Here is an 11,617-nt window from a genome sequence, read left to right as displayed (position 1 = left end):
TAGCATTACCAATCTCTGCATTGACGAAACCAAAAAGATTAAATAAAGATCTCTCGGACGAAGAGGCGATCCAATCGGTCAAACGCCCCGGTCGCCCTATCGAATCTAAAAATCGACCACGAGTCAACAGCGCTCCTGAAGTAAGAGAGACAATTGCCTCTCGACTTAGAAAAAGAGAAATGGGAAAAACGCGAGTCCCACCAAAGGTGAATTATCACGAGACCAGCGATTTCGACCTAACTTCAGAAGATCCGAAGTCTCAAAAAAACAAGAAATGAAGAGGAGGGGGACGACGAAGTTTTCCTTCCAGGACCAAGTACGAGTAACCAAACACCAGATATAGGCCAAGAGGGGGACGACGAAGCAAAGAAGGAAGAAGAAGCCGAAAAGAACAGCAATAAGATCGTTCCACAAAAACAACGGCGAAAAACCCAGGAACTAATAAAAATGTTTGACGAACTTCTCAAAAGACAACCTCCAACGGAAAATGTCTACACAGAGAGAGCACTAGAAAGAATCCGCAGAGAAGAAGCAATATCTAATTACACTCCCCAAGAGTATGCCGAAATAAAACGAACGAACTCGGAAACCGCAAGAACAATTCGTAAGTCCTTAAACAAACACCCAACTCTCTGGCGAAATGAAGAAGACTCGTTAAATGATGATATAATACCCGAAATTAACGTCGACGAATTTCTGAGAGATAACAGTGACCAGTTCGAAGAAGGATCAAGCAGCAATATCAGTCCAGAAGAAATCGAAGGAATCGAAGATCACAGCGAAACAGAGCCTCCCATCATCTTAAAACCTTCGACTCCGGTCGACGACATAGATAAAAGAAACAAAAATAATTTAACCCCTCAGAACGTAAATCGATCTCGGTTCATCGGATATTTAGGAGACGGTCCGGAACCCCGAACTCCAATCTTCGGAAGAGTCCTTATTCCCGATGAATTAGCGGCCATGGGAATCCATTATGACCATGCTACTGGGCAAATCGTAGATGAAAACGGTGAAGCCATAAACGAAAGGGCCGAAACCGAATCGGCCAACCCCAATAACACACCTAACGAAACAGAATCGGAAAAAAATAATTCACAGACTAATAATAAAATTATTCAATCACGCAGTAATTCAGTAAAATCCAGCTCAGAAAAATCTAGCGATTCCGATAAAAATAGACGCGAAACAACTACAAGTGGGAATAAAACAGTGAGGGATGACGTAGGGAACCACCGATTTAGACCACCCTTTGTCGCCTATGACCCTCCAACTTTCGAAGAGGCTGAAGATATTTTTGCTGAAAGGCGCCATCGACCAAGAATATCTTCACCCTCGAGTTCAGACGAAAGTATACCGCCAAAAAGGTCCGAAATCAAAATAAAATTTTCTATTTGCCGTGATGGGCTCACTTACGCGCGAGACCACTTAGTACACTTCCTAGCAGCCGATTGTGAGATAATAAAACCCGTAGCAAAATTACTCCGTGACTTAAAATTTATAAATGCCGATGACCTCCATGCATCGAAACCTTCAAAAGGAGATGTATTCGTCACCAAGTTAGGTCGTTGCAAAATTTTTACGGTATTCATCAAAACAAAACATTTTGAAAAAATAGATCCAATCGACTTAATCGAAGGATTGAGAAACCTTCGCCAATCAGTACACAAACATGATATTCATTCGCTTCGCTGTGTGAAACAGGGGGACGAATTTGCCGATCTAGACATCCAAGCATATTTATTACAGGAATTAGGAGACTGTCCAATAACGATAACGTTATGCGAAGGCAATGTTGAAGTACCGGAAGAATCCCTTAGAAACAAAATAATCGAAGAAAATCATAATAGCTTAATAGGTGGGCATAAAGGAGTAGTAAAAACATATTGGCGTATTCGCGAGAGATACTACTGGCCAGGAATGTAAGATACCATTTATAACTACACCCGAGCCTGCGAAATATGCCAGAAAAATAAACTCACGCGAATAAAAACAAAACAGCCGATGTCTATTACAGATACACCCTTTGAACCTTTCGAAAAAATTAGCATAGACACAGTAGGACCCCTGCCCATGACCCCTGACGGAAACTTACGTATCTTAACCATACAAGATAATTTTTCTAAAGCAGCCGCAGCAGTTCCTCTCCTCGATATCAGAGCAGTCACCGTTGCAGATGCTTTATTAAATCACTATATCGCTCTTTACGGATACCTCCGCGTAATTCTATCAGACAATGGCACCTCATTTACCAGTAAACTAATACAACAACTCGCTAGAGCATTAAAAATTCAAAGAATAACAACTTCATCTTATTACCCTCAATCGAACGGATACTTAGAGAGATCCCATCAGCCCTTAGTCGATTACCTCCGGGCCTATGTAGATAAATTTAACAACTGGGATCGGTATATCTCGATGGCCATGCTGAATTATAATACAACCGTTCATACAGCCACAAAATTTACACCTTATGAAATTTTGTACGGAAGGAAAGCTCGTAGCTCAACCTAATTCCCAGATTTCAGTAAAATAGAATAATACAATGATTATTTAGCAGATTTAATTAGCCGAATATCCGAAATTCAAAGAATATCCGCAGAAAATTTAACTAAAGCAAAACACGAATCAAAAGTACGATTCGACAAACATATTCATCCCACAAAATTTAACGTAGGAGATCTCGTGTACACACTGAAGGAACCGAGAAAAGATAAATTAGACCTTTATTATACCGGGCCGTACAGAATAACTGAAATAAACGAAATGGGAAATCTAATTATCGAAAAAGAAAATGGGAAACGAAAATTACTTCACCCGAACAAGGCTAAACCAGCCAGCCGCGAAAAATTTGACTAAAAAGAAACCCAAGTTGTTTGTTTCAGATATATAACAAAAAAAATCAATCCAACATGAACATCGTATTACTCATCTTCCTGGGATTAGTAGACCGGGCCAAGGGTTCAGAAGAAGTCCAAATAAAACCAATGGAAACAAATCCAGGCCTACTGTACGATCCGTTTAAGAAAATACATCTGATACGAGAAGAATGGCAAATAATCACCTCCATCAACATCGAGAAACTAGTAAATCTGTATCCACACTCCAATCAAAGTATATGGGAAGCTTATGGAATATGCGCAGCAAAATTAAAGCCTTCCATCTGCTCGTCATACCTGAGAATTAATAGTCATCAAGAAATACAAGCCGAAATCGAACAAGCAAAACATCGATTGAGACAACATCTTGAAGATCCACAACTTGGAAAAATTGACAAGACCAACCGCAAAAGACGAGCTCCATGGTTTGGCTTCGTAGGAACAATCGCACGAAAACTATTTGGAACCATGGATTATAGTGATAAAGAACATATCACGAAAGAAATAGACAAATTATATCAAGATAACAGAGAACTAGTACACCTATCTCAAAACAACACTCACATCATCAAAAGCGAAATAAACGAAATCTTGAAACATGAAACCAACTTAACAGAAAGAATCAGGGACCTAGTCCGAACTTCAACATATCTGCAACAATCAGTAAATAAACAATTATCCGATATCGAAAAAAGCCAACTATTCTCGATGGCAGGAGACGAACACATTCACTTGATGACAAATCACCTAAGAACTCTCAACAACGCTGAAGAAGCAATTAAAGACGCAAAATGGGGCAAACTTACTTGTTTAACCGTGTCAGCCAAACAATTACACCAAGCCACTGCTGACATGATGAAAAAACATCCGACGCTTAACCCACCTCAACCACTGGATCATATGGATATCAACACACTTGCAAAAGTATCTACGATCGAAACAGGAAAAACAAACGGATATTTCCTAATAATTATAACAATACCACTCTTCGATCAAACACCATGGCTAGCATACGAGCTTAAATCACTCCCAAAGCCTGAAAAAATCGGAGATAAAATATCGACATTAACAATCCAACCAACATCAAAATACCTCGTGTCAGAACCGTCGTTTAACGAATATTACTTCGCTGGACAGGACTACATAAACAACTGCAAGCCGATAGGACCAGACATGGCATGCCCGCCTGACGTCCCATCTAAGACAACCGAGGTGAAAAGTGAAATAGATTGTGAAATGAAATTGTTAATGGACCCGCACACCGAAATCTTAAGAGAATGGAACATAAGAATAATCGAAAAATGTAAACTGACTTGGATAAAAATGAATGAGAAAAACTCATGGGCGTACTCAACGTGTAAAGAAGAAAATATCCAATGGATATGTCCAAAACAAACAACAGAAAGAAACGTAATCAACGGAAACGGGTTGTTACACGTTCAACAAGGATGCCAAGTAAGCTGCAACGGATTTATAATCCGAGGAATGGCGAGAGAATCGACAAAAATAAACCTCATCACTCCGAGTTTTAACCTATCACTAGAAACATTAAACTCGAGCTTAAAAATTAACAACGCAGCTATGAACTCATTCACAGAAATTCAGAACCCAGCCAAGATAATCGACGAATTTTAACCTTGGGGTCAAGGGCTTGAAGAAAACGAAGAAAAAATGTCACTAATAGCCCTGGACTACCAAAAAGAAGAATCCAACCGAAAAATAACTATTGGGTCAGTATCAGCAATTGGAATAATATCACTTATAATAGGAGGGATAGCTACACAGAAAACTATCAACCGATTTTTATCCAGACGTCGCCAGTACAACAATCGTAATAAAAGAGATGAAAAAGCAGTCGTAATCCAATTAGGAACAATCGAAGAAAAGAAGTCAACTCCACCAGAAGAAAGCGAATCGACCTCAGAAAAACCCAATAACAACGATGAAGGATGCTCTACCACCGAACATACAACTACCAAAAATCCTCCAAAAATCGTCGAAACCCCAAAAAAGTCAAAAACATTCCGATTAAAAGACTACAAATCACCATTCTAGAAAATCAATTTCGTTTCAACTATCATAAAAGTTAAGATCATCCATAAATTTCTATATAAACCGATGGCTCCTTTGCGGAAAATTAACAAAAAAAAAAAAAAAAAAAATAAAATAAAATTTTTCCTCTTTTCCAAAAAAAAAAAAAAAAAATCTTAAATAAAAATTTTTTGCCAAAAACGAGCCAACAGTTATATAACCACTTTAATCCAGTTCACATATAGTAGATAGTATAACGAAAAATCAGTAGATTCACCTTAATCCTGAAAAAAAAAAAAAAAAAAAAAACAAATAAAAATTTTTTTTGCCGCTCCCAGACTAACAAGACCGAAGATAAAATTATCCTCGGCCTTGGGGGGACGAGTGGAAACAGCGCAAAACCTTGATGAAATTTTTTTTTCCTTTCCATTATATATGATTAATATAAATTTAACATAAATTTTTCTTTTTCATTTTACTATCACTATACTTCCATATTACACATTATCTCATTATTATATTATCTTATTATATGTCGTACAACCGTGTATTATGAATCATTATACTTAATCTCTATATCTTAAACAAATTTTTTTATATTAACTATAAATAATAACAAAAAAAAAAGATACAACAAGCTAACGTCACTCATATAAATTTTTCAAAAATTAAGAAATCATAAAAATTTTACTTCAAAACGATTATTTCAATCGTCTAATATTCAATAAAAATAAATATAAGTAATTAAGAGACAGGGAGAGTCATCTAATGGCAATTATAATAGAGCCGCTGCACACGTACTCACACATACCCATTGATCGTGCTATATAAACTCTTATAAAATTTTCTTTTTTTTCTTTAAAATAAGCTTTTACTTTTTTTCTTTTTTTCTCTTTCACCTTATTGTCTAAGTTCTAATTAATTATTTATTTATAAAATTTTTTTTCCCTTTCTCTTCCTTTTTTTTTCTCCAAAAAAAAAATTTTTTTTTCTCTTCTCCACCTAAAGCTGTTACTTATCCTATTTCTATTTACTACTTATACTACCGTTACAACTACCTGAATTACTATGGTATAGAAGAGAATGAATAAGCATTAAAAAAAAAAAAAAAATTTTAAACCAAATTTTTCCTTTTTTTATTTAAAATAAAATAAAAAGAAGAAGAGAGTAGGAAAATTTTTCCTAATATTTATATATGTGTTCACTTATTTATATAATACAGAAGCAGAATGATCTGCCATTTAATCTCCATTGCCAGCCACCCGATATCATCTGATACGCCTAAAAAGAATAACAGATAAATTAATCTCTTGGCAAGAGATGAAACGATTGAAATATACCTGTTATATTACAAATTTCGCTAACCTTCTCTCCATAAATGGCAAGGGCTAATTTAATACCAAGTACCGTAGTTTTCGGAATCTTTTTCAACGGTGTACATTCCTTCTTCTTTTCTCTCTTTAACAAAACTCTTAAATGCAATGCTAGCTCGATCACCGCTGAGACAATAGTGATACTCAACACGTCTTACCGAAATCAAGAGGCGAAGACGATTAACAATCCGTCAGCATACAATACTACACGAGATAAAATATAAATTTAAATTTAAATATTGACGCCAGATGACTCCTCCTGTTACTCTTTTTATTATATTAAGATATATTAAGTTAAACAAAAAAAAAAATCTGTAAGTAGCTTTCGTTTATAGGGACGGTGGCCATAGGAAAACCGAAAGACTATACTAGCCTCTCGCTTTTCCGGGGGAATGTTATGTCCACTTCAATTTTTTTTTTCTTAATTTAAATCACCCGCGCAGATGGAAGACTTTATTTGCCCTGCACTTAGGCGAGATTTTGACCAATAAGAAAACCTAGAGAACCGGATTCTCAAAGTTCTAATTTGCCCTGCACTTAGGCGAGAGTTCGGTCAATAAGTAACTTAAGATCTTTTAAAGCTAAATTTGCGCACTTTACCCTACGGGGGACTGGAGGACGTTAGCTCAAATTCAAATAAAATTCATTATAATAATTTCGATTAAATAAAATTTGTGAAAGTGTAAAAGTTTTGGTGTTAATTAAAATAAATCTTAAAAAGAAGTGAAATCTGTTTTAAATAAATTCATTTCATAAAAATAAGAAGCCCTTAGAATAAGCAGCCCAAATCCATCCACATCCATTTGCTGCAAATACCAACAGAGGGTCCAATCAAGGAAAAGGCACTACGATCAGCCCCGGAATCACGGATCCGATCCTAAGAAATAATCCAGCAAGTAGTAAGTACATCTACTCCTAATTAAAATCCGTGTACAGTCTCAAACGAAGGCGTGGTAAATTCGTACTTCAAAAACGTCCCACAAAAATAATTAAAACAACGGAATTAAAACCTCCGTTGCGTATTCTTTAAACTGTTAGTCCAAACCTCCACCGTTTACGCTACCGCTCAAAAAACGCCCGTGGGCATAACATGTCTATCATAGTTAAGCAATACCGATTGCCATCGCAATGCGGCATAATGATTAAATCTAAATGGACATGTTCAAACCTGGACGATGGAGGGGCAAACGACCCAACTGGAGCTGAGACGTGGCAAGTGACCTTGGATCGCTGACACTCGAGACAACATATAGCCCATCTCCTACAATCTGCCCTCATAGATGGCCAGATATACCGCTGTGCTGCAAGTTTGCATGTTGCGTTAGCTCCAGGATGCGACAGCTGGTGAACGGAGTTGAATGCTGCTTGTCTGAATGGTTCAGTGATGAACGGGCGGGGTACCGCAGTCGAAACATCACACATAACCATGATGCCTGATCCTGGAATTGGGACTAGCTTTAGCTGGAGCACTGAGGATTGGTGTTGCAGGTCCAAAAGCTCCTGATCTGTCTTTTGAGATTTTGCTAACGCCTCGTAGTCGATTGTAGACTCCAATTCCTCAATGCGTGATAGTGCATCAGCAACGACGTTCTCTTGGCCTGACACATGACGGATGTCCGTAGAAAACTGGCCAACGAAGTCCAAGTGACGTTGTTGACGTGGTGAACACTGCGCTGATCTTAACTTAAAAGCAAAGGTTAGAGGTTTATGATCAGTATAAATAGAAAACTCACATGCTCCGACCATATGTCGGAAATGCTTCACTGCTAAGTATATTGCCAGCAGCTCTCTGTCATACGCGCTGTACTTCTGCTCTGCAGGGCTGAGTTTCTTTGAAAAGAAATTAAGCGGCTGCCATGACTCATCAACCCATTGTTGTAGAACTGCTCCGACGCCTACATCAGAGGCATCCGTGAAAATGGCTAGTAGAGCTTCTGACTTCGGGTGAACCAACAGTGTGGCTTGCGCCAAGCTTTCCTTGCATATCTCGAATGCGGCGACTGCTGCAGGGGTCCACTTGACTGGTGCACGGCCTTTAATGTCTCCTCGAAGTAGCTCGTTCAGCGGTGCCTGGATGTCTGCAGCTTTGGGTATGAACCTACGGTAGAAGTTCAACATACCCAAAAACTGACGAAGTTGTTTACCTGTCGTTGGTTGAGGGAACGAGCGAATAGTTTCCACTTTTTCGGGCAATGGACGTGTGCCCTCTCTGGAAACCATGTACCCGAGGAATTCGACACGCCGAAGATACACTTGTTGGGATTGATCACCACACCATAACTCTCCAACCTCTCGCAGAGTGTTCTGAGATGTTTCATGTGCTCTTCCGGTGACGATAAGGCGATAAGGATGTCATCAATGTAGGCGTAACAAAAGTCCAAACCACGAAGTACCTCGTCCATGAAGCGCTGGAACGTTTGGGCTGCGTTTCGGAGTCCAAATGTCATAGATGGAAACTCAAATAAGCCGAACGGCGTCGTAATGGCTGTCTTTTGAATGTCCTCCGGAGCTACTGGAATCTGATTAAAAGCGCGAACCAAATCAATTCGGGAAAATATTTTCTTACCGTGGAGCAAATATGAGAGGTCGTGGATGTGTCGCACAGCATATTTGTCCGGTCTGGTCCGGTTGTTGAGGCCTCTGTAGTCTCCGCATGGACGCCACTCGTCATCCTTCTCAGGGACCATGTGTAGAGGTGCAGCCCAGGGACTCTTTGACGGTCGTGCAAGTCCTAGGCGCATCATGGCTTCGAACTCCTTCTTCGCTGCCAACAGATTGTCGGGAGCCAATCGCCTTGGCTTCAGTGCCACTGGTATTCCTGGTGTCGTTATGATGTGGTGTTGAGTCTGATACTTCACTTCTCCTGGAGCACCACATGGTCGCATTATCGATGGAAATTCCTCCAGGAGTTTATGGTATTCGGAAGAGCCTGAGATAACCCTGATGCCCGGGTCCTCGCACTGAATTATCTCACCAACAAGACCAATTTTCGTGGTTGTATCTATTAGCCTGCCGTTCTTGAGATCAACCAGCAGTCCATCATGCGACAGGAGGTCTTCGCCGATGATAGGCTTGGAAACATCTGTGACAAAGAACCTCCATGTGAACTCTCGCCTTAGCCCAAGATTTAGTGTAAACGTCACAACACCATATATATAAATCGGTGTTCCGTTAGCCGCAGAAAGTTCGTATGTTGCTTTCTTACACGGTCCGCAGTAAATTTTGCGCGGAATCACACACAAGTCCGCTCCAGTGTCGATCAGGGAACGCATACCTGATTCACGGTCCCGGACAAATAGACGGCTGTGGGTTATTGGGCGTGTCGTCGGCCGCCATTAACCACCGCCCTGGTCGTTTCCCGGCGTTCAATTACACGGGGAAGTACAATGATCTGCTTTGTCGGCAAATATCCAATGATACCAGCATATACCTGGAGGGCGTGGGCCCTGTTGACGTGACCAAGAGCGGGGTCTCTCTTGAGAATTCTAACCTCGATGGGGTGTCTGGGATCTGCCGCGCCTATAAAATTCTGCTTCCTTTCCACGGGAGTTCATGCTGCCTAGATGGTTCTTGATCTCCGCTATCTCTAGGCGCAGTTGTTGCATCGCTAGGGCAAGTTGTGTATCCTGCGTCACCGCCACTTCTGAGATTGACGGGCGCGAGGGCAGCAATCCATGAATAATGTCGGCGACCTCTGCCATTGCTGTGACGCCCTTTTCCTGCTGGGTGGCCATCGCCGTTTGATACTTTTACGGTAACCCCCGTAGCCACAGTGTCTTGAGAAGACTGTCAGGAAATGATGATCCAGCTTGCGCTTGCAATCGGCGAAGATATTGAGACGGTTTCTCGTCGCCCATTTTCTGTCCATCAAGCAGCTTGCGGGTCTTCTCCTCTTGACTGATGCTCAACCTTTTGATAAGCTGCTCTTTCAGCTCGTCGTACAGGGCAGCAGAAAGCGGTTTCATAATGATGTCCCGCACTTCGGTCACGTACCGCGAAGGTATTGATGATAATACTTGCAGGTACTGCTGCTGCTTATCGATGATGCGGTTTCTTAAAAATTGAGATTCGACCATCGCGAACCACATCTCGGGATCTGCCGCAACGAACTCGGGAAATCGTTGTGAAGCCACTACCGTCACCGCATTGCCTCCATTTAATTCCTCACCGTTAACCATTTTAATTTTCAAACTATTGACTACAAATTTAAAGAAGATTAATCACACGCGCACAAACTACTCACTTGATTTGCAATACGCACAAATCACCAGAAGAAAAGAAAAATTACGCGATATAAATCTGATTTAAATTGAAATTTAAAACGCGAATTATTATTCAAAACTAGGGGTCACCACTTTGCGATGTAAGGGCGTTGAGTTATTTAGTGAAGTAAACGAAGATATACAACTATAATTTTTATTTAAATATATTTAATTGCTAATACACTATGTACATAAAACGAGGTGAAGTTACAATTATGCGATACGAAGCTTAGGGGTCACTCGGTCCATCTGAAAATTTTCAAGTGTCCATCTCGGCCTCCGACCGCTCCTGGGGTAGGGGGTACTCGATGGAAGTATATAGAAAATATATTAAGGGTAGGAGTACTTAGTTGTATGTAAGTATGGAAAATTGATATACGTAGGTACATGTACAGGAAAGATTCTTTAGGTACACACAAATTATAGAATTGATATACGTAGGTACATGTACAGGATAGATTCTCAAATTACAGAAAAGTAGAAGTATTTTAGTTAAAAGGGATAGATAGAGAGAGAGAGAGAGAGAGAAATAGATATATAGGTATAGGTATAAAGAGCAATTAGTGAGGTCATGGGTCCGGTCAGTGGCCAGGCGACAAGAGTTTTTAATACCTTAATTGCTCTTCAGAAAAAGATATGTAATTGAGAATATTTTGTGGAAATATTTGGGAAAAATCTTTAAGCTTCTTATCGATTATTTTACATATTTTACATCCTATTAGAATAAATTTTATTAGGGTCTCGTCAGCTGCAAATAAGAATTTTATTACTTGCAATACAATTATAATAAAATAAAATTTCCCAAAAATGCTCTTGCAGCAGACGAGATTTTATCAGTTGTTTGGCATAACCAAGTAAATTATAATCTGGTATAATTTATGGTGATGCGACATAACTAAGGCTTTTCTAACACAATACTTAATATCGTTGTAGAAAAACTTCAACATAAATAAAACTATATTAACTAACTATTATTAATAAATAATAATAGTAATAATAATAATAATGAACTAAATAATTATATGCTAATAATAATAATTAAATAATGTTAAAAAATATAAATAATAATTAA

At 39.2% G+C, this 11,617-nt stretch overlaps 1 protein-coding gene across 1 annotated transcript; it reads right to left on the bottom strand.

Moving 5' to 3' along the window:
- Positions 1-10,032: 10,032 nt before the first annotated feature.
- Positions 10,033-10,461, bottom strand: LOC123274907. The gene has a single exon (XM_044742702.1). It carries the CDS (start codon positions 10,459-10,461, stop codon positions 10,033-10,035), a length of 429 nt encoding a protein of 142 aa, XP_044598637.1.
- Between the last annotated feature and the right edge of the window lie 1,156 nt (positions 10,462-11,617).

This window comes from Cotesia glomerata, unplaced genomic scaffold, assembly GCF_020080835.1.
Source record: "Cotesia glomerata isolate CgM1 unplaced genomic scaffold, MPM_Cglom_v2.3 scaffold_90, whole genome shotgun sequence".
Classification (NCBI taxonomy): domain Eukaryota; kingdom Metazoa; phylum Arthropoda; class Insecta; order Hymenoptera; family Braconidae; genus Cotesia; species Cotesia glomerata.
The sequence above is the reverse complement of the archived record's forward strand: the minus strand, read 5'-3'. Positions and strand labels throughout refer to the sequence as shown.

Excerpts from the sequence above, each read along its gene's own strand:
- LOC123274907 (XM_044742702.1), bottom strand. The coding sequence starts at position 10,461 with ATGGTTAACGGTGAGGAATTAAATGGAGGCAATGCGGTGACGGTAGTG.